The sequence below is a fragment of the Ranitomeya variabilis genome, chromosome 4 (assembly GCF_051348905.1).
Source record: "Ranitomeya variabilis isolate aRanVar5 chromosome 4, aRanVar5.hap1, whole genome shotgun sequence".
In the NCBI taxonomy this organism is placed as follows: Eukaryota; Metazoa; Chordata; class Amphibia; order Anura; family Dendrobatidae; genus Ranitomeya; species Ranitomeya variabilis.
This window is the reverse complement of record NC_135235.1, coordinates 434,531,390-434,555,594: the sequence shown is the minus strand read 5'-3', so window position 1 is coordinate 434,555,594 and position 24,205 is coordinate 434,531,390. Positions and strand designations below refer to the sequence as shown.

General features: G+C 42.7%; 1 protein-coding gene across 1 annotated transcript in view; it reads right to left on the bottom strand.

Moving 5' to 3' along the window:
* The window catches only part of ANKFN1 (ankyrin repeat and fibronectin type III domain containing 1), a 1,096,304-nt gene that overhangs the window by 241,713 nt on the left and 830,386 nt on the right, over positions 1-24,205 (bottom strand). Inside the window, exon 12 of the mRNA XM_077257596.1 lies at positions 5,380-5,595. Coding sequence (XP_077113711.1) covers positions 5,380-5,595 — 216 coding nt within the window. The remainder of the gene's footprint in view (positions 1-5,379; positions 5,596-24,205) is intronic.

Sequence of the window (24,205 nt, the reverse complement as noted above, 5' to 3'; positions counted from 1 at the left end):
GAGTAGCCCACCTGTGAAACTAACTACACCGCCTGTGTATCTCTATTTTCACTGCCTCTAATCCAGTTAATAGTTTTGGGCCTAGGAGCAGTATCTGCACGTCAGCAGAGTAGCCTGCCTGTGAAACAAACTATACCGCCTGTGTATCTCTATTTTCACTGCATCTAATCCAGTTAATAGTTTTGGGCCTAGGAGCAGTGTCTGCACATCAGCAGAGTAGCCCGCCTGTGAAACTAACTACACTGCCTGTGTATCTCTGTTTTCACTGTATCTAATCCAGTTAATAGTTTTGGGCCTAGGAGCAGTGTCTGCACGTCAGCAGGGTAGCCCGACTGTGAAACTAACTACACCGCCTGTGTATCTCTATTTTCACTGCATCTAATCCAGTTAACAGTTTTTGGCCTAGGAGCAGTGTCTGCACGTCAGCAGAGTAGCCCGCCCGTGAAACTAACTACACCGCCTGTGTATCTCTATTTTCACTGCATCTAATCCAGTTAACAGTTTTTGGCCTAGGAGCAGTGTCTGCACGTCAGCAGAGTAGCCCGCCCGTGAAACTAACTACACCGCCTGTGTATCTCTATTTTCACTGCCTCTAATCCAGTTAATAGTTTTGGGCCTAAGAGCAGTGTCTGCACGTCTGCAGAGTAGCCCGCCTGTGAAACTAACTACATCACCTGTGTATCTCTATTTTCACTGCATCTAATCCAGTTAACAGTTTTGGGCCTAAGAGCAGTGTCTGCACGTCAGCAGAGTAGCCCGCCTGTGAAACTAACTACACCGCCTGTGTATCTCTATTTTCACTGCATCTAATCCAGTTAACAGTTTTGGGCCTAGGAGCAGTGTTTGCTAGTCAGCAGAGTAGCCCAGCCACCCACTGCCTGTTTACCTAAGTACTATTTTTAACGGCATCTGGCCCAGGAAATCCTTTTGGGCCTAGTAGAATTTAGTGCTACTCAGCAGCGTGCCCCACCCATGAAGCAAGCTACACCGCCTGTTTACCTAACTACTATTTTTTAATGGCATCTGGCCCAGGAAATCCTTTTGGGCCTAGTAGAATTTGGTGCTACTCAGCAGCGTACCCCACCTATGAAGCAAGCTACACCGCCTGTTTACCTAACTACTATTATGTAACGGCATCTAGCCCAGGAAATCCTTTTGGGCCTAGTAGAATTTAGTGCTACTCAGCAGCGTACCCCACCCATGAAGCAAGCTACACCGCCTGTTTACCTAACTACTATTTTTTAACGGCATCTGGCCCAGGAAATCCTTTTGCGCCTAGTAGAATTTGGTGCTACTCAGCAGCGCACCCCACCTATGAAGCAAGCTACACCGCCTGTTTACCTAAGTACTATTTTTTAACGGCATCTAGCCGAGGAAATCCTTTTGGGCCTAGTAGAATTTAGTGCTACTCAGCAGCGTACCCCACCCATGAAGCAAACTACACCGCCTGTTTACCTAACTACAATTTTGTAATGGCATCTGGCCCAGGACATCCTTTTGGGCCTACTAGCAATTTCTGCTGCTCAGCAAAGTACCCCACCCATGAAGCAAGCTACAATGCCTTCTTTCTTTCTCAATCTAACCCCTCGACTCTAGAGTGTCAACTCTCCCTCCAGCTCTCTCCTTCTCACAGGTGGACTACTGCGTGTTTTCACACTGTGGCAAATCTTTTGGGCCCAGGCATAAGAAGTCGTCGAGGTAATGGATAATATGTGCCGCCTTACAAACGACCATGACGACACAATCGAGGAAACAACTAAACACCTCAAATAGTGAGCATGATATGGAGCACCCCATGGGCAAACAGCGATCTATGTAGTATGCTCCTTCACAGAAGCAGCGCAATGGGAGGACACTATTCGGAGGCACAGGTAGTAACCGGAACGCCCCCTCAATGTCTGTTTTGGCCATTGGGGTGCCCCTTACCAACTTCTTGACCCGCCTGATTGCCTCGTCAAAGGAGGTACAGTACATAGTACTATACTTGGTTCCACGTCGATGTTGTCATTTACTGACCTGCCCCTTGGATATGACAAATGGTGGATTAGTCTGAATGTATTTGGTTCATTTTTTGGCACAATTCCCAATGGGGGTACCACTACGTCTTCTAAGGAAAATGTTCTGAATGGACCCGCCACCATTCTACCTAAAAATATTTATTTTTTTATTTTTTTTGTCAAGATGTCTGGGTGTTGGTAGAGTGAGTTTAGATTTTTACTCCAGCCTTTCTTGATTTTAGAAGGGCATGACATGCCTATATCTGTGTCTCCTCCTCCTTTTACTCCTCCACCTCTTTTCACATGACTATATGTAGTTGTGACTTTTCCATGTGTTTGTTGTGTCTTCTGAGCAGTTTGTCAGCTTTTGGACACCTTTTAAGGTGTTTTCTATGTGTTTTCCATGTGTTTGTATGTGTTTGTGTTTGCCTGTCATTGGTTTCAATGGGGTTCGACGGTGTTCGTCGAACCAAACCGAACCCGAACACTGGGGAGGTGGCTCATCTCTAATTGAGACTCCCTAACCCCAGGTTTTTGACTGCCTCATAATGGCAGGTGTCAGAAGAAAAGGACACTGGGCATGTTGGATCTCAACATGTTCCATAATTTGTTTAACAACCAAAACACAATACCCTAAAACATATCTTTAAAGAATAATTTAAAATCTAAATAGATAATTAAATACACAATAATTACCAACATCAAAGTCCAGACGGGGTAGAAAAAATAGCCAAAATTACCACAGGAATTCTTTAATACAGAGAATTATTCCTGACCCAGTCCCTGTTCGTGGCCCTAATAGAGCTCACACCTTCCTAGCCGCGGAGGTTGGCACCCTAGATTTCGATGTGGCGCCCCTGCTCAACGTGGACTGACCCTTATAGCCCTAACTGGGCCCTAACAGCTACCCTCACCCAGGACCCAAACAACATACACACAAATGGACCTAGGTCAACCTAAACAAGTGAAAAAGTGTAAAAAAAACTGAAAAAAATTAAAAACAAGGCAGCAAAAAAGTGCTGCAGCAGCTGATACACCTACACAAATAGCATATAGATATGTACCCTATAAACTGTACTGATAAATAAGATCTAATAAATGATCAGAGTATAATAAGACCCTGAAAGTCATATAGACATCCTATTAGATTAATAATGATAGCCTACTGTCTTCACTAGTGGCTTACAGATAGACAGAAAAAAGCTAACAGTAAACAGGGGGTACAGAGGAGAATGAGCATCCTATGCTCCTACCTAAGGGATCATAGTATCAAGACCTCTTAAATGTATAGAGGCATACCACTGCTCTCATTAGTGTATAATAAATTAGCTATGACCTAGATATAGTCAGGGCAGACATAGACAATAAACTTCAGATAAAGGAGAAAAAGATTTACACATCCATATTTGTCAAATGGCTCATATACTATAACTCATATCTGTGTATCAATATACCCAGCATATATAGGCACATACAAATAAAGCCAGATTCTTAGTCTCTCATGGCTCTCATCTTAGAGCTTAAGCACCTACAATATTGCTATAAACAAGTGCTGTACAGAATCTGCCATGATAATAATACAGTTATCTGATAATAATATAGTTATCTGAACAAGTCTGCCATGACAACAATACACTTATCTGAATATATTGTATGTGACATAATATGTCCCATGTCACACGGGACGGTGACATGGGACACATTATGTCACATATATTCAGATAAGTGTATTGTCAGGTGTGGTGGGTCCCAGGGTGCGTTCCTTGGTAACTATGCCTTAATTATACTTACACAATCTTTTACACTCATATGTATGTGGGTACTTTTAGTTGAATATTGCTTATTGTTCATCTTTCGTCCTCTCAGTGCAGATACGGATACCATTGTACACTTGATATATCTCTATTTACCAATGTATCTTTACTTCATTACCAGATTTTGATCTATTCTTGCACTGTTATTACTCCTTGGTTTTTCTCATCTGCACTTTGTCGGTGAATTATTTTATATACCTCTTGTAATACTTACATATTTGACAATTACATCTGTATTATATAAGTATACCCTGTTTGTGTTTATTTTTTGGGCTGGTTCCTTTTTGGTGTCCCACCTTTTTTCCTGCATTTGTGGTATTTGTCCTGTTCTACTTGAACTTTAATAAAGATATATATTTTTTAATACAATTTGGCCTTATGTGAAGGGTTTCTCTTTTTTGGGGTTTCATCACTGCAAATAAAAATGCCCGACTTTAGCCAAAGGCAGTAACCTTGTGTAACAAATAGGAGCTGTAAGATTATTTATAACTCTTTATTCAAATATGAAAAGAAAGACAATTTTGAATATAACAGGTGCAAATTTATTTGCATGTCCCCATTCCATTGTCATTGTTATGTCGTGAGGCACATCTGCTGTCGCGCCAGGATGTGTAAAAAAAAAGATGAGCCAATGGATGCCATCCGGTAAGAGGAGGTTCTCCCTCTACGATTTCAGAGGCCACAGACCACCATTGTGGTTGATGAAAGGTGTAGTGTGAATCCCTTCCATTGGAATGGGAGAGGGAGATCCTCCTCTTATCAAATGGCATCCGATGTCTCATCTTTTGTTTAAGCAGTCTTTCAACCAACTTTACTTTTGATGAGTTCATGATAAAAATTGTTTTGTTGCTATCATTAATTGTCTTTTGTGTCCAGTATCACAGTTTGAGTCCAGGGCTAACTAAATATCCTATTTTGATGCTCAGACACTAAAAAAACATTCATTATGATCACAATCAAAAAACCACAGTCCCATAGGAAATGAAATACACAAGTCTTGATTTTCAAATTTTCAACAATATCTTTTCTCCTTTTTCTCTGTCTAATATGCATCCATCACATCTTGGTACATTGTCCACAATTTATATCCACTCAAGAGTAAAAAGGAAGTGCTAGTACTATGTATGATCATCGTACAGAGTACGTAAAGCACCATGTCTGAGATTCCTCCATCATCGATTGCTGCAGAATGCAGTATTCAAACATTACAGCTAGCAATTATAAAAGCAATCAGCATTTCATCAGCCTGAAAGACAACCAAAGAAAAGATAGCAGACTTTTGTGTGGGTTTTGTTGAAAAGACAGGCATTTGTGTAATGTAAGCGAATGTCATGTCTAGAATTCATTTCTAGGAATGTTGAATAAATCAACGGTCTTTCATATCTGTGCACACCACATGAAATATTAATAGTCCGGAAACTGTCTAGAATTCTCACTGGCCCGAAATCCCTCAAAACAGTCTCAACTTTAACTGTTCGGTTAAGAAGTGTACTTTTTTTTAGTAGTACTGTATAATGGTCCAACTACTGCCAGTAAAACAGAATTTTTACAGTAAATCCGATCATTACCTGGATGGTTATGAGCAAGATGTCCAGTGCTGTTGGTTCTTCAGGAGTCGATAGAGATTTCCGCTGGCTTTGTAACTTAGAAATTTGCATCCATTTACCATTAAAAAATGAATATAGCGTTTCAACTTCTCGAATTGTGACTATTAATACATTGCCATGTCTATCCTTTATGGGCTCATAATATACCCTTCCCAGGTTGTGAGTGCCAAGTAAATTCTAGAGAAAAATGACAAATTCAGACATGATGTAAATAGATAAATTTGCACGTATAAAAATAACAGACTGTTTTATAAGCCACTAGAATGTGTTTATATGTTCAGTAGTAATATTATATTCTTTATACATATGCTTATTATACACTTTTTTAATATCGACATTTTAAAAGACATTATTACAAATAAAAACATGATAATCTCTATTGATAATCCCAGGGGCATGCATAGAGGTGAGAAGGTCCAATGACAAAGAATAAAATAAAACACTTATGAAACTGCTGAAATGTGTATGCACCACTAAAAAGCCAATGGAAAAAAATAGTCAATAGAAAAAAGTCAAGCCAATAGATAGCTACATCAGCTATGAAATTAAAGTAATAAAAAAAGTATCCTGAAAGGTAATGTACAGAATAAGAAAACATGGCTGCTTTATTTCAGAAACAGTGTCATTGGTTACAGTATGTTTTGTATTGTAATTCAGTTTCATTGAAGTGAAAATGATTGAGCGACAACACTAATTACAAAATTAAACTTATTTGTCACAAGTACATTGTGAAATCAGAAGAAGTGATGTTGAGATGTAAAATTTACGCGGGAACTGAATAACTGCACATGTGATCAGTCTGATTAAACCCCCTCTTGATCATTGCTATGAAAATGATAATCAGCATTCATTATGAGCAGCGCATCTCTGCTTGTATTTCTTTCGTATTTTTATTTTGTTACCATTTTTGTCTTGTATTTTATTGTTTGTAGAAATAGGCAGAATTTCTCTGACATCTAGGAGATGTGATCACGTTGTGCTGATGGTCTCCATGATGAACCCCAGCCACAAGATGAGTCCTTAAGGGACCTGCAAGGAAGATGGCTTGTGAGCACCTGATCAGAGCAGAAGCTGACATGCCTCCTCCTCTGCCTGTCAGGTGCTGCTCTAATGCTCTGCAGTGCAGAAGCATTGCAGAGTATCAGATCAGCAATCTGTCACTGTACAGTGATATCACTTTCTTGGACAATCTAAAAAAGTAAAAAAGTTATTAAAAAGTGTAAAAATATAAAAAAGTCCCCAATAAAGAACAAAAAAAGAAAAAATATTATACTAATAAATACATTTATTTATGTAAAAAAATAAAGAGAAAAAGTACACATATTTGGTATCGCCACGTCTGGAACGACATGACCTATAAAACTGTCCCACTAGTTCACACTTTCAGTGAACATCATAAAAAAATAAAATAAAAAAGAGGCAAAAAAATATGCTTAATCATCCTATTGCTGAACAAAAAGTGCAATAAATCGCGATCAAAAAGACAAATGTAAATTAAAATGGTACCACTAAAAATTGAATCTCGTGCAGCAAAATCAAGCTGCCATAAAGCTTCGTCAGTGGAAAAATAAATGTATAGCTCTCAGAATAAGGCGAAGCAAAAAAACTTATTGTTTCTTTAAAATAGTTTTTATTGTTTATATAAATGTGGTATGACTGCAATCATACTGACCTGAAGAAAAAAGCTACCTTATCAATTTTACTACATGCTGAAAAGCATAAAAAAATCCTGAATTGCTGATTTTTGTTCATTCTACCCCCAAAAAATTGGAATAGAAAGCAATCAAAAAATGTCATATGCCCGAAAATGGTACCAATAAAAACGACAACTCATACTGCAGAAAAAAGTACTCACATGACTCTGTCAACTAAAATATGGAAAAATTACAGCTGCCTAAATATGGTGATGCAAAAAACTATTTTTTTGCAGTAAAAAGCATCTTTTAGTGTGTGACAGCTGTCGAACATAAAAACCTGATATAAATCTTTTATTGCTGTAATCTCATCGACAAAAAAGTCACCATATCACTTATACCACACAAGGAACGGTGTAGAAAATAAATAAAACCAATTATTCATCTGCTATAAAAAAAAGCATAATCAGGTTCCTCGCATCATGTTCTCATACACTTTATGCAGTTAATAGCACTCTGTGTCTGTACTGTTACATACTTAGGCAGTTAACTGGTTCATGCAGCTTTACATGAACACCCGAGCCTTACACTATGGCTGGTCCAAATAACTAAAGCAATTGTTACCATCCACCTCTCGTGTCTCCCCTTTTCCTTATAGTTTGTAAGCTTGCGAGCAGGGCCCTCATTCCTCCTGGTATCTGTTTTGAACTGTGATTTCTGTTATGCTGTAATGTCTATTGTCTGTACAAGTCCCCTCTATAAGTTGTAAAGCACTGCAGAATATGTTGGCGCTATATAAATAAAAATTATTATTATTATTATTATCTGCTGTTGATTTGTTCATTCTGCCTCCCAAAGATCGCTGTAAGGCTCGGCCCACATTTATCCTGCTCTCTGCGCTCAGCATTTACACCAGGATTTACATGTAAATCTCTGAAATACATGATTCAGATGGGACCCCTGGCAGAAGATCCTTTATATTGAGGCAGCTGGAGGCACTGTGGATGCCATCTGGCCTATGATCCGGCGGTGTCTGTCTTTTTAGGTGTTCATAAAAGCATGGTCAACCACAGTTTTGTGCCCCCTCCCTTTTAAACTCTTGTGTGTCTAAACCACATTTAGCACCCACATGTTTGGCATTTCTGTAATGAATAGAGCCTGCCTAATTTACAGATGCATGTGTCCAGAAGCAGGAGCTGGTCATAATGTACGGGCCATTGCAACGTACTGGGCACTATAATGCATTGGTCACTACAAAGGCAGTTTGCAGTTTTCACTCAGCAACACCCACTACTACTTGTTTCTGGAAAACACCCATGGAGTCAAAATTGTCTCTATACCTGTAGATAAATTCCCAAAGGGGTATAATTTCCTAGATGGAGTGACTTGAAGGCTCTGTATATGGAGATTGCAAACTATTGTAGGAAAATCTGCGCTCCCTCCATGTGGCTAAGCAGTACTGTACAACCATATATAGGGTATTTCTACATTCAGCAGAAATTGCAGGACACATTTTGGTGCCATATTTACCAATTTTCCACATGAAAATGTAAAATTTGGGGCTAACACACAATCTTGGTGGCAAAAGTGTAAATTATTTTTTCTTCATTGCCCAATGGTATAAAATTCTGTGACATGGTTCCATATGATCACTGCACCCCTAGGCGATTTCATTGAGAGGTTTAGTTTGTAAAATGGGGTCACTTATGAGAGGCTCTGCTGTTATGGCAAGTCAAGGGCCCTTTCAATGTGACATGGAAGCCTCAAACCAATGCAGCAAACTCTGCAATGTAATAAGATGCTCCTTAACTGCTGAGCTTTGCACTGTGCCTCAAAATTAGTTTTCAAACACATATTGGGTTTTGGTGAGCTCAGGAGAAATTGCAAAACAAATTTTGAGCTCTAAGCTCTATTTTCTCCTGTTACCCTTGTGCAAATGCAAAATCTGGAGCTTTTTGTGGTAAAAAGGTATTTTTTTATTTCCACGGCTCAACATTATAAACTTCTGTGAAGCACCTGGGTGTTCATTGTTCTCAATACATATCTACATAAGTTCCCTGAGGGGTCTAGTTTCCAAAATATGATTTTGCCCACATATGGGGCATTGGCATGCTCAGAAAAAATTGCACAACAAATTGTGTGGTGCAATTTCTCCTGTTCCACTTTTAAAAATGCTAAATTTGGAGCTAAAATACATATAATTTTGTGGGAAAATGTAATTTTTTTATTTTCACGGCTTAACGTTATAAACTTCTGTGAAGCACCTGGGATTCATGGTGCTCAGCACAGATCTAGATAAATTCCCTGAGGGGTCTAGTGTCAAAAATGGGGTCACTTCTGGGGGGTTTCCATTGTTTAGGCACATCAGGGGCTCTCCAAACTTTTTACATTCAAAAAGTCAAATTGCGCTCCATCTCTTCTGAGCTCTGCCGTGTGCCCAAACAGTAGTTTTCCCCCACATATGGGGTATTGGCATGCTCAGGAGAAATGCACAACACATTGTATGGTCCATTTAATCCTGTTACTCTTGTGAAAGTTAAAAAAATGGGTCTAAAGAAAAATGTTTGTGAAAAAAAGTTAAATGTTTATTTTTTCCTTCCACATTCCATTATTTCCTGTGAAGCATCTAAAGGGTTAATAATCTTGTTGAATGTGGTTTTGAGCATCTTTAGATGTTCAGTTTCTAGAGTGATGTAATTCTGGGATATTTTCTGTCATATAGGCCCCTAAAAGTCACTTCAAATGTGATGTGATCCCTAAACAAAATGGTTATGTAAAGTTTATTGTAAAAAAGAGAAATCACTGGTCAACTGTAGTGAAATATGTATTTGTAAGATGTATGACCAGCAGTAATTAGCATCTATCTTAGGCTGCAGCTCTTCACAAAGGTCATAACCTATGTTATCCTGAGAAAAGAGAAAAGACAGTTTTCCTGCTCTCAGAACCCAGGATGCCTTCCTAGGACACATAAAAGGGGAAACATTTCATGCCTTCTGATGCCTTGAAGAGAGACACCAAATGGGACCTAATTGCACCCTGACAATTTCATTCACTATGAGAAAGAAAAGTCATAGAAATAGCATGTAGAGGAAAAAATAATGTATTCACTGGTAAAGTGGCCATGATCCAGTCACAGACCAGCATTTAGAATATTGACATGAGAGGCTGGTCTAGAAATCTTCAGGTTAAATCTATAAATTAGGCCTTCACCCATAGAAGGTTGTTCACAGACTGATGGACAGCCAAGCTGATGTGAGCCATTTCATATTTCTCCCCCGTCAGGGAGCAGAATACCAGACTGCAAATTTAGGTATTTCTGTAAGTTTCTCCCTTTTATTTCATCACTGTTTTGCATATTTTTTTGTCACTTTTTTATTTCCATATTTTTATATCCTTTTATTGTAAGCAGTGTGCCTTTTCTATTAAAGCTTAAAACTTTAATAAATTTGAATCTTGTATGCTCTAAAGAATCTATAGCCTTAGAGTGTATGATCCTTGTGATTGGCAGACAGTAACATTGGTACTTCCGGGACTCATCGTGTGGTGGTGGCAATGTGTATGAATCAGGGGTGCGTGGTCTGTGTTGGGGTGTGATTTATTCTCCCTTTGCAGCATAGGACAGAGGTGAATGCTTGACTGAGTGTGAGGAGATAAATTAACCCTTGCAGGGGCAACCCCAAGTCACGTGCTGAGGAGCAGGTCCGTGACATCAACTTTTAACCCTCTTAACTTCCTCACAAAAAAATTACGTTACAAAAATTGTGCAGATGTAAAGTAGACACATGTAAAATGTCATGTATTGACTATTTTATGTGACATGATTCTCTGAATTAAGGGCATAAAAATTAAAAGTTTGAAAATTGATACATTTTCAAAATTTTCGCCAAATTTGTGATTTTTTACAAATAAAAGTAAGTCATATCAAAGAAATGTTGCCACAATCATGAAGTACAATATATCATGAAAAAACAGTTTCTGAATCAGTGGGATCCATTGAAGTGTTCCAGAGTCACGACCTCATGAATTGACAGTGGTCAGAATTTAAAAAAATTGGCCTGGTCAGGAAGGTGAAAACAGGCTTCAGGGTGAAGAGGGTTAACTTTCCTGCACGTCTTTGAAAGAAGTCATTGGCACTGATTCATCGAGACTGACGATTTTCACACTGGTTTTGATGATGGAGTGTGTTAGAGTCAGACACTCATCTTGGTTTATTAAAAGGTGCATGTCTCTTAATAAATCAGGACCTTTGATGAGTTACATGCTCTTCATGTACCATATGAGAAATCACCTGCATTCAAAAGCTGGCAACGCTTTAGACAAAGCGGACATGAGCTGCATTCAAAGTACTGCCAATTACTGACCGTATGCACCCACTCTGAGAGGAAGCTGCAAGAGGTTTTTGCAATCACACAGGGTCTTTGCAACATTGGGGTCCCGGTTTCAAATCCAACCAAGGACAACATAAATGGGTTTGTATGTTCTCCCTGTGTTTGCATGGATTTCCTCTGGCACTTCAAAGACAAACTGATAGGGAATTTAAATTGTGAGCCATATTGGGGACAGTGATGATAATTTCTGGAAAGCACTGGGGAATATGATAGCGCTACTTAAGCAACTTATAAGAATAATAACAGTTCAGCTTTACTCCCATTGGCCAATCACAGTAAATGCTGGCAGTGAGGTAAATGAGGAAAGTAGTGCCCCTTCTGTGGGGTGTGTTCTTTTTTCCCCTCCATGACGGCTTCCGCTTATGATTAGACCACATTATACAAGACAAAAAGTAAACGCCTCCAGGATTGAATATCAAATTTGTACTAACTTCCCTATTGTTAAAAAAGATATTAGAACCTTAAATTTACTTGTTATTTACAATGGAGATAAAAAATTAAAAAGTAAAAAAAAAAATTATTTTCACTTCTGCAACCTCTGTTTCATGCTGTGGAAACTTTAATGTGCTAAAACTAGTGAAAATTCTTTTTAAGATTTTCAATATGACAGCACTTACTACATAATCACTAGGGTTGAGCGAAACGGGTCGATCATTTTCAAAAGTCGCCGACTTTTGGCTAAGTCGGCGTCTCATGAAACCCGATCCGACCCCTGTGCTTGTCGGCCATGCGGTACGCGACTTTCGCGCCAAAGTCGCGTTTCAATGACGCGAAAAGCGCCATTTCTCAGCCAATGAAGGTGAACGCAGAGTGTGGGCAGCGTGATGACATAGATCCTGGTCCCCACCATCTTAGAGAAGGGCATTGCAGTGATTGGCTTGCTGTCTGCGGCGTCACAGGGGCTATAAAGGGGCGTTCCCGCCGACCGCCATCTTACTGCTGCTGATCTGAGCTTAGGGACAGGTTGCTGCCGCTTCGTCAGAAGCAGGGAGAGCGTTAGGCAGGGTCCACTAACCACCAAACCGCTTGTGCTGCAGCGATTTCCACTGTCCAACACCACCTTCGGTGTGCAGGGACTGTGGAAGCTATTTTTTTTTTTTTTTCCCCTCAGCGCTGTAGCTCATTGGGCTGCCCTAGAAGGCTCCGTGATAGCTGTATTGCTGTGTGTACGCCACTGTGGAAACCAACTGCTTTTTTCAAAGCACATATCCTCTTGTTCCTTCCTTTCTGCACAGCTATCTTTTTTGTTTGTCCACACTTTTTATTTAATTTGTGCATCAGTCCACTCCTATTGCTGCCTGCCATACCTGGCTTACATTACTGCAGGGAGATAGTAATTGTAGGACAGTTTTTTTTTTTGTTTTGTTTTTTTTTGTGGGAGATTAAGATTGGCATTTCTGCTACAGTGCCATCCCTGTGTGTGCCATCTCTCACTGAGTGGGCCATAGAAAGCCTATTTATTTTTTCCGTGATTTGTGTTCTAAAATCTACCTCAACACAAAAACACTACATCAATCAGTGGGAGAAAAATATTGGCCTCAGTCAGGGCTTGTGTGCCACTGCTGTGTGTGCTATCTCTCATTCAGTGGGCTATAGCAAGCCTATTTTTTTTTTTTTTTTTTTAATATTATTTGGTTTCTAAAGTCTCCCTGAAAAAAAAAAAAAAAACCTAAAAAAACAGTGGGAGAGTAATATTGCCCTTTCAGCTTGTGTGCCAGTCTTGACTCCTGGGTGTGCCACCTCTCTCCCTCTCATTCAGTGGGCCATAGAAAGCCTATTTATTTTTTTAAAAAAATATTATTGGGTTTCTAAAGTCTCCCTTAAAAAACAAAAAATACATAAAAAAACAGTGGGAGAGTAATATTGCCCTTTCAGCTTGTGTGCCAGTCTTGACTCCTGGGTGTGCCACCTCTCTCCCTCTCATTCAGTGGGCCATAGAAAGCCTATTTATTTTTTTTTTAAATATTATTGGGTTTCTAAAGTCTCCCTTAAAAAACAAAAAATACATAAAAAAACAGTGGGAGAGTAATATTGCCCTTTCAGCTTGTGTGCCAGTCTTGACTCCTGGGTGTGCCACCTCTCTCCCTCTCATTCAGTGGGCCATAGAAAGCCTATTTATTTATTTTTTTAAATATTATTGGGTTTCTAAAGTCTCCCTTAAAAAACAAAAAATACATAAAAAAACAGTGGGAGAGTAATATTGCCCTTTCAGCTTGTGTGCCAGTCTTGACTCCTGGGTGTGCCACCTCTCTCCCTTTCATTCAGTGGGCCATAGAAAGCCTATTTATTTTTTTTTTAAAATATTATTGGGTTTCTAAAGTCTCCCTTAAAAAACAAAAAATACATAAAAAAACAGTGGGAGAGTAATATTGCCCTTTCAGCTTGTGTGCCAGTCTTGACTCCTGGGTGTGCCACCTCTCTCTCTCATTCAGTGGGCCATAGAAAGGCTATTTTTTTTTTGGTTTTTTTAATATTATTTGGTTTCTAAAGTCTCCCTGAAAAAAAAAAAAAAAAACCTAAAAAAACAGTGGGAGAGTAATATTGCCCTTTCAGCTTGTGTGCCAGTCTTGACTCCTGGGTGTGCCACCTCTCTCCCTCTCATTCAGTGGGCCATAGAAAGCCTATTTATTTTTCCCGTGATTTGTGTTCTAAATTCTACCTCAACACAAAAACACTACATCAATCAGTGGGAGAAAAATATTGGCCTCAGTCAGGGCTTGTGTGCCACTGCTGTGTGTGCTATCTCTCATTCAGTGGGCTATAGAAAGCCTATTTATTTTATATTTTTTTTTAATATTATTTGGTTTCTAAAGTCTCCCTGAAAAAAAAAAAATACCTAAAAAAACAGTGGGAGAGTAATATTGCCCTTTCAGCTTGTGTGCCAGTCTTGACTCCTGGGTGTGCCACCTCTCTCATTCAGTGGGCCATAGAAAGCTTTTTTTTTTTTTTTCCTTGATTTGTGTTCTAAAATCTACCTCAACACAAAAACACTACATCAATCAGTGGGAGAAAAATATTGGCCTCAGTCAGGGCTTGTGTGCCACTGCTGTGTGTGCTATCTCTCATTCAGTGGGCTATAGAAAGCCTATTTATTTATTTATTTATTTTCTTATTATTTGGTTTCTAAAGTCTCCCTGAAAAAAAAAAATACATAAATTAGGTGGGAGATTAATATTGACATTAGTGCTTGAGTGACAGTCCTGCGTGTGTGTCATCTCTGTGATTTTGTGCCACAGAAAACAGAGTGTGTAACATTGTGCCTGATTTTCCTTGTGGTCTCACCAACCTGTTAAGGGATATTGAAATCATACTGAAGTTATAGCTCACCGTGTAAGTTGTTTGACAGCAACAAATAAAGTTACTTTGGTTAAGATTTTAAAACAATGAGGAAGTCTGGTGCAAGAGGTCGTCGTGGGCGTTCATTGTCAGCTGGTAATGATGGTAGTGGTAGTGGAGCATCAGGTGGTCGTGGGGATAAAAATATTCCACCTAAGTCTGGAGCTGTGGAGCCAGTTTCATCGTCAGGCTACACAAGGCCTCGAATGCTCTCTTTTCTGGGAGTAGGAAAACCGCTTTTAAAGGCGGAGCAGCAACAGCAAGTTTTGGCTTACATTGCAGACTCAGCCTCTAGCTCTTTTGCCTCCTCTTCCGAAACTGGTAAATGTAAAAGCAGCGCGTCGCTTGTGGATGTTCACGGTCAGGGACAAGTCGCTTCCTTGTCCTCCTCAGCAAAAACTACAACAAGAGAGAAGGATGCAGCAGGCGACACAACGGGTCACTCCATGGAGCTCTTTACACATACCGTCCCTGGCTTAGAAAGTGAAACATTTAACAGGCCATGCCCATTACAAGTAGATTCTGACATGGAGTGCACTGATGCACAGCCACAGCCAGAGTACTATGCTGCTCCTTTGACTCAGACCACCACATTGCCCTCTCAGGGTACAGATCCACAATCAGACCCTGATGAGACTATGTTGCCCCGCCACGAACGCTATACCACCGACCGACACAGTGACACAGATGAAGTTGCACACGAGCTCGAAGAGGAGGTAATAGATGACCCAGTTATTGACCCCGATTGGCAGCCATTGGGGGAACAGGGTGCAGGCGGCAGTAGTTCAGAAGCGGAGGTGGAGGAGGGGCCGCAGCAGGCATCAACATCGCAACAGGTTCCATCTGCCGGGCCCGTATCTGGCCCAAAACGCGTGTCAAAGCCAAAACCTGTTGGAGCACAGCGTTGCCATCCGGTTAAAGCTCAGTCTGCAATCCCTGAAAAGGGATCCGAGTCTAGGAAGAGTGCAGTCTGGCATTTTTTTAAACAACATCCAACTGATCAGCGCAAAGTCATCTGTCAAAAATGTTCAACTAGCTTAAGCAGAGGTCAGAATCTGAAAAGTCTAAATACTAGTTGCATGCATAGACACTTAACCACCATGCATTTTCAAGCCTGGACTAACTACCAAACGTCCCTCAAGGTTGTAGCACCCTCGGCCAATGAAGCTAGTCAGCAACGCAACATCCCTTCCGTCACTGTAAGGCCACCATTTTCCGCACCACCGGCAGTATCTGTGCAGGTTTCTTTGCCAGCCAAAAGCAGTCAGGGTCAGGGAATCACCAGTTTTGTAGGAGGAAATATTGCATCTAGGGCACCGGCGGAAACAATACCGTCTCCAACCGTCTCTCAGTCTGCCATGTACACCGGCACACCCGAAAGTTCCACGATCTCCAGCTCTCCAGTCCAGCTCACCCTACATGAGACTCTGGTTAGAAAAAGGAAGTACTTATCCTCGCATTCGCGTACACAGGGTTTTAACGCCCACATAGCTAGACTAATCTCGTTAGAGATGATGCCCTACCGGTTAGTTGAAAGCGAAGCTTTCAAAGCCCTGATGGAGTACGCTGAACCACGATACGAGCTACCCAGTCGACACTTTTTTTCCAGAAAAGCCATCCCAGCCCTGCACCAGCATGTTAAACAGCGCATCGTCCATGCACTCAGGCAATCTGTGAGTACAAAGGTGCACCTGACTACAGATGCATGGACCAGTAGGCATGGCCAGGGACGTTATGTGTCCATCACGGCACACTGGGTGAATGTGGTGGATGCAGGGTCCACAGGCGACATCAATTTAGGGACAGTTGTGCCTAGCCCACGGTCTAGGAAACAGTTGGCTGTAGGCGTTCGCACCCCCTCCTCCTCCTCCTCCTCGTCCTCCTGCAGAAGCTACAGCTCTTCCACAGAACGCAGTCTGCCAACCACTCCATCGGCAGATGACACTGTTGCACACCAGTTGTCCCATTATGGGCCAGCTACTGCCAAGCGTCAGCAGGCTGTATTGGCTATGAAGTGCTTGGGCGACAACAGACACACCGCGGAAGTTCTGTCCGAGTTCTTGCAACAAGAAACACAGTCGTGGCTGGGCACAGTAGATCTTGAGGCAGGCAAGGTAGTGAGTGATAACGGAAGGAATTTCATGGCTGCCATCTCCCTTTCCCAACTGAAACACATTCCTTGCCTGGCTCACACCTTAAACCTGGTGGTGCAGTGCTTATTGAAAACTTATCCTGGGTTCTCCGACCTGCTCCTCAAAGTGCGTGCACTTTGCTCACATATCCGACGTTCGCCTGTACACGCCAGCCGTATGCAGACCTATCAGCGGTCTTTGAACCTTCCCCAGCATCGCCTAATCATAGACGTTGCAACAAGGTGGAACTCAACACTGCACATGCTTCAGAGACTGTGCAAACAGAGGCGTGCTGTTATTTATTTGTGGGAGGATACACGGGCAGGCAGTAGGATGGCAGACATGGAGTTGTCAGGTGTGCAGTGGTCTAAGATACAAGACATGTGTCAAGTCCTTCAGTGTTTTGAGGAATGCACACGGCTGGTTAGTGCAGACAACGCCGTAATAAGCATGAGCATCCCCCTAATGCGTCTGCTGATGCAAAGTTTGACGCACATAAAGGAGCAGGCGTCTGCACCAGAGGAAGAGGAAAGCCTTGATGACAGTCAGCCATTGTCTGGTCAGGGCAGTGTACAGGACGAGGTAGCGGGCGAAGAGGAGGTGGAGGACGAGGAGGATGATGGGGATGAGTATATTTTTAATGCCGAACCTTTCCCGGGGGCACAGGAAATTGGTTGCGTGTCACGGCCGGGTTCTGGTTTTTTGAGGGACACAAGTGACGTAGATTTGCCTGCAACTGCCCCTCAACCAATCACAACCGGAGATTTGACAACTGGAACTTTGGCCCACATGGCGGATTATGCCTTACGTATCCTAAAAAGGGACACACGCATTACGAAAATGATGAACGATGACGATTACTGGTTGGCCTGCCTCCTTGATCCACGCTATAAAGGCAAATTGCAAAATATTATGCCACATGAGAACTTGGAACTAATATTAGCAACCAAACAATCAACTCTTGTTGACCGTTTGCTTCAGGCATTCCCAGCACACAGCGCACGTGATCGTTCTCACACGAGCTCCAGGGGGCAGCAGACTAGGAGTGTTAGGGGTGCACACATCAGAAGTGGCGTTGGACAGAGGGGTTTTCTGACCAGGTTGTGGAGTGATTTTGCTATGACCGCAGACAGGACAGGTACTGCTGCATCAATTGAAAGTGACAGGAGACAACATTTGTCCAGTATGGTTACTAACTATTTTTCATCCCTTATCGATGTTCTCCCTCAACCGTCATTCCCATTTGATTACTGGGCCTCCAAATTAGACACCTGGCCAGAATTGGCAGAATATGCATTGCAGGAGCTTGCTTGCCCGGCAGCAAGTGTCCTATCAGAAAGAGTATTCAGTGCTGCAGGTTCAATATTAACCGAAAAAAGGACTCGTCTGGCTACCCAAAATGTTGACGATCTAACATTCATTAAAATGAACCACAACTGGATTTCGAAATCTTTTGCCCCACCTTGCCCGGCCGACACCTAGCTTTCCTATGAAAAGCTCTTGCCTGTGAATTACTTTTCTAATGTCTAATTTGCTGCAGCTGATTGTACAGCATACGACATGTTTACACCTCCCTAAATGGCAAAACTCCCCACACGGGGCCGTGGTATCGCGACTTGGCGCAAGCACCCGTGAGACTGCTGTTTGTCTGAAGAGGTGGGTGTGCTCGCTTTTGGTTGACGGCATTGCTACTGGGTCCCTCATAGTACAATGTAGTGTCTCTGGCGGTGGTGGTGCGCACCCAACGTCAGACACACCGTTGTAACATGAGGGGCCCTGGGGCGGTCCCGCCGGCCTCAAGAGAGTTCCCCCCTACCCCAGCTCAAAATGTGCTCTACCACGTCCAAAATTATGTCGCACAGCTCCACCAATCTTTAGTCTATTCGCTGACATCATTCAATGTCTGGCACTGACAATACAAATTTGTAGACATCTATGATGCAACTTAAAGTAGTCTGTGTCTGTGTCCTATATTGGCACCATTAAATAGTTACTGCCAAATTACTATGTCAGAAACTCAGTAGATGAGCCCACCCCTGTACCTAAGTATGCCACCTTTTTTTTTGTTGTGGTTGTTTTGCGAGACATTAACATCTATTTATATTTTGGGAGTACTGGGACAGACACTCCTTGCACTACTCCTCCACTCACCACCAAGCTGCCTGTGTATCCATGTAACCGCTGTAAAGCTGCCATGAGCCTATTGTTTGTTATTTTAGGCCTTTGATAGCCTGTCTGCGGTCCCTACTTTAAATACTCCTCCACTGACCACCAAGCTGCCTGCCCGTGTATCCATGTAACCGCTGTAAAACTGCCATAAGCCTATTGTTTGTTATTTTAGGCCTTTGATAGCCTGTCTGCGGTCCCTACTTTAAATACTCCTCCACTCACCACCACCAAGCTGCCTGCCCGTGTATCCATGTAACCGCTGTAAAACTGCCATGAGCCTATTGTTTGTTATGTTAGGCCTTTGATAGCCTGTCTGCGGTCCCTACTTTAAATACTCCTCCACTGACCACCAAGCTGCCTGCCCGTGTATCCATGTAACCGCTGTAAAACTGCCATAAGCCTATTGTTTGTTATTTTAGGCCTTTGATAGCCTGTCTGCGGTCCCTACTTTAAATACTCCTCCACTCACCACCACCAAGCTGCCTGCCCGTGTATCCATGTAACCGCTGTAAAACTGCCATGAGCCTATTGTTTGTTATGTTAGGCCTTTGATAGCCTGTCTGCGGTCCCTACTTTAAATACTCCTCCACTCACCACCAAGCTGCCTGCCCGTGTATCCATGTAACCGCTGTAAAACTGCCATAAGCCTATTGTTTGTTATTTTAGGCCTTTGATAGCCTGTCTGCGGTCCCTACTTTAAATACTCCTCCACTCACCACCACCAAGCTGCCTGCCCGTGTATCCATGTAACCGCTGTAAAACTGCCATGAGCCTATTGTTTGTTATTTTAGGCCTTTGATAGCCTGTCTGCGGTCCCTACTTTAAATACTCCTCCACTCACCACCACCAAGCTGCCTGCCCGTGTATCCATGTAACCGCTGTAAAACTGCCATGAGCCTATTGTTTGTTATGTTAGGCCTTTGATAGCCTGTCTGCGGTCCCTACTTTAAATACTCCTCCACTGACCACCAAGCTGCCTGCCCGTGTATCCATGTAACCGCTGTAAAACTGCCATAAGCCTATTGTTTGTTATTTTAGGCCTTTGATAGCCTGTCTGCGGTCCCTACTTTAAATACTCCTCCACTCACCACCACCAAGCTGCCTGCCCGTGTATCCATGTAACCGCTGTAAAACTGCCATGAGCCTATTGTTTGTTATTTTAGGCCTTTGATAGCCTGTCTGCGGCCCCTACTTGCAATACTCCTCCACTGACCACAATGCTGCCTGGAGTGCCTGCCTGTGTATCCATGTAACCGATGTAAAACTGCCATGACTGCCTACTGTTTGTTATTTTAGGCCTTTGATAGCCTGTCTGCAGCCCCTACTTGCAATACTCCTCCACTGACCAGACCACTGCTGCCCGTGTACCCCTGGAACCAATTATAAAGTGCCTACAGCCAGCCCATTTTCTTATGTTAGGCCTTTGAAGCCTGTCTGCGGTCCCTACTTTAAATACTCCTCCACTGACCACCAAGCTGCCTGCCCGTGTATCCATGTAACCGCTGTAAAACTGCCATGAGCCTATTGTTTGTTATTTTAGGCCTTTGAAGCCTGTCTGCGGTCCCTCCTTCCACTAGTCCTCCACTGACCAGACCACTGCTGCCCGTGTACCCCTGGAACCAATTATAAAGTGCCTACAGCCAGCCCATTTTCTTATGTTAGGCCTTTGAAGCCTGTCTGCGGTCCCTACTTTAAATACTCCTCCACTGACCACCAAGCTGCCTGCCCGTGTATCCATGTAACCGCTGTAAAACTGCCATGAGCCTATTGTTTGTTATTTTAGGCCTTTGATAGCCTGTCTGCGGTCCCTACTTTAAATACTCCTCCACTCACCACCACCAAGCTGCCTGCCCGTGTATCCATGTAACCGCTGTAAAACTGCCATGAGCCTATTGTTTGTTATGTTAGACCTTTGATAGCCTGTCTGCGGTCCCTACTTTAAATACTCCTCCACTGACCACCAAGCTGCCTGCCCGTGTATCCATGTAACCGCTGTAAAACTGCCATAAGCCTATTGTTTGTTATTTTAGGCCTTTGATAGCCTGTCTGCGGTCCCTACTTTAAATACTCCTCCACTCACCACCACCAAGCTGCCTGCCCGTGTATCCATGTAACCGCTGTAAAACTGCCATGAGCCTATTGTTTGTTATTTTAGGCCTTTGATAGCCTGTCTGCGGTCCCTACTTTAAATACTCCTCCACTCACCACCACCAAGTTGCCTGCCCGTGTATCCATGTAACCGCTGTAAAACTGCCATGAGCCTATTGTTTGTTATTTTAGGCCTTTGATAGCCTGTCTGCGGCCGCTACTTGCAATACTCCTCCACTGACCACAATGCTGCCTGGAGTGCCTGCTTGTGTATCCATGTAACCGATGTAAAACTGCCATGACTGCCTACTGTTTGTTATTTTAGGCCTTTGATAGCCTGTCTGCAGCCCCTACTTGCAATACTCCTCCACTGACCACACCAATGCTGCCCGTGTACCCCTGGAACCTATTTAAAAGTTCATAGAGCCTAGTTATATATTTTATTTACTATTAATAAGGCCATGATGGACTACGCTGTACCACGCTACAAGCTAACCAGTCGACACTTCTTTTGCGAGAAAAGCCATCCCAACCCTCCACCAGCATGTAGAAGACCGCATTGTCCATGCACTCTGGCAATCTGTGAGTACAAAGGTGCACCTGACAACAGACGCATGGACCTGTAGGCATGGCCACGGAAGATTACGTGTCCATTACGGCGCAATGGGTTAATGTGGTGGATGCATGGTCCACAGGGGACAGCCTACTAAGTCTGTCTGCAGTCCCTAATTCAAATTGTCCTCCACTGTCTAAATCGGAGCTTCCACCTTCTGGCTTTCGGCCTATAGTATCAGAAATTAAACTGCATTTGGCCTTCAACTTTGGTTAGGGCCTACTAACGGCTTCTGCCCCTCCCTGGTGTTGCCCTCAACTAAATAAAGCTGAGCTTCAACCTTCTGCTCCAAATTACCATTTTGAAAAATGCAATAGGCTTTTCCGGCCTACTAAAGGTGTCTGTCTGTGTGCCCCTGCCTGGTGTTGTCCTCAACTAAATAAAGCTGAGCTTCAACCTTCTGCTCCAAATTACCATTTTAAAAAATGCAATAGGCTTTTCCGGCCTACTAAAGGTGTCTGTCTGTGTGCCCCTGCCTGGTGTTGCCCTCAACTAAATAAAGCTGAGCTTCAACCTTCTGCTCCAAATTACCATTTTGAAAAATGCAATAGGCTTTTCCGGCCTACTAAAGGTGTCTGTCTGTGTGCCCCTGCCTGGTGTTGTCCTCAACTAAATAAAGCTGAGCTTCAACCTTCCGGCTCTCATTAAGTGGTTTTAAAAAAAAAAAATGGTGGTTAGGGCCTACTAACGGCTTCTGCCCCTCCCTGGTGTTGCCCTCAACTAAATAAAGCTGAGCTTCAACCTTCTGCTCCAAATTAACATTTTGAAAAATGCAATAGGCTTTTCCAGCCTACTAAAGGTGTCTGTCTGTGTGCCCCTGCCTGGTGTTGCCCTCAACTAAATAAAGCTGAGCTTCAACCTTCTGCTCCAAATTACCATTTTGAAAAATGCAATAGGCTTTTCCGGCCTACTAAAGGTGTCTGTCTGTGTGCCCCTGCCTGGTGTTGTCCTCAACTAAATAAAGCTGAGCTTCAACCTTCCGGCTCTCATTAAGTGGTTTTAAAAAAAAAAATGGTGGTTAGGGCCTACTAACGGCTTCTGCCCCTCCCTGGTGTTGCCCTCAACTAAATAAAGCTGAGCTTCAACCTTCTGCTCCAAATTACCATTTTAAAAAATGCAATAGGCTTTTCCGGCCTACTAAAGGTGTCTGCCCCTCCCTGGTGTTGTCCTCAACTGAACAAAGCTGAGCTTCCACATTCTGGCTTTCGCCCTATACTATCAGATATTAAACTGCATTTGGCCTACTAGTGTGGTTAGGCCCTTGAAACAGTGTCTGCTGCTCTTGGGTTTGCTACTCCACTGAACAAAGCAATGCCGCCTGTTTAGTCCTGTTACCAATTTTGAACTGCATGTAGCCTACTTTATTCTTTGGCCCTATATCTGTTTCCTCCTCATCCTGCCCATTGCCCAGCCACTGCTAAATGAGTCTGCTGGTACATTGACCTAGACCACTACATTCCCCTTGTACTCTACACAGCCAGAATCTGTCCCTGCTGAAAGTAAGGTTCCCCTTCCCGCATGTTATACCACCTTACACAGGGACAAAGAGGAAGGTGCAGATGAAAGTGCAGGTTCCTTCATCAGGTGGGGGGGCATACTCGTTGGCGACGTCACTGGCACAGGGCCCCTCAGAGTACGCAAAAGTGTCGCTGCTGGTGGGAGGCGCCCCCGCCATGCAAACACACCGCCGTACTTTGAGGGGCCCTGTGCCAGTGGCAATGCGAACGAGTGGGCCCCCCCCTGCTTGCTCAGGATCACAGCACTTGCAACTTTTAAATACTTACCTTTCCCTGCAACACCGCCGTGACGTAGTCCGCATTTCCTGGGCCCACGAAAAACTTGAGCCAGCCCTACTCCCCCCACAACTTTCCCCCAATTCCCTATGCCCAACTATTATTATACAGTTAATTAAGATTGGCAAGCTTCAGAAACAAGAATGGATGTTTTTGGCATTAAAATGGGCACTGTAGGTGTTTTCCTGGCCTCCACTCACTGCCGACTATGCTTCCCCATTGACTTGCATTGGGTTTCGTGTTTCGGCCGATCCCCGACTTTTAGCGATAATCGGCCGACTGCACTCGACTCGACTCTGGACAAAATCGGGTTTCCCAAAACCCTACTCGATCTTAAAAAAATGAAAGTCGCTCAACCCTAATAATCACTATTAGCACCAATTTATACTTGCGGATATTATTTGAAAAACTTATTTATAATTAATGTTTTATCAAATAGTATAATTAACATAAATATGCTAATTAGCCAAATGTCTTTAAAAGTACAAAAAAGGTTCAAGTCATATAACAGAATAATTTTTATTAAACAATGTCTGTACTTTCAAAAACAACTCCAATTGAAGCTGAAATGGAAACATTGCATTTGAGTTTCCCATTTATTGATTGAATGTCTGGCATTCCATAGAGAAAATGA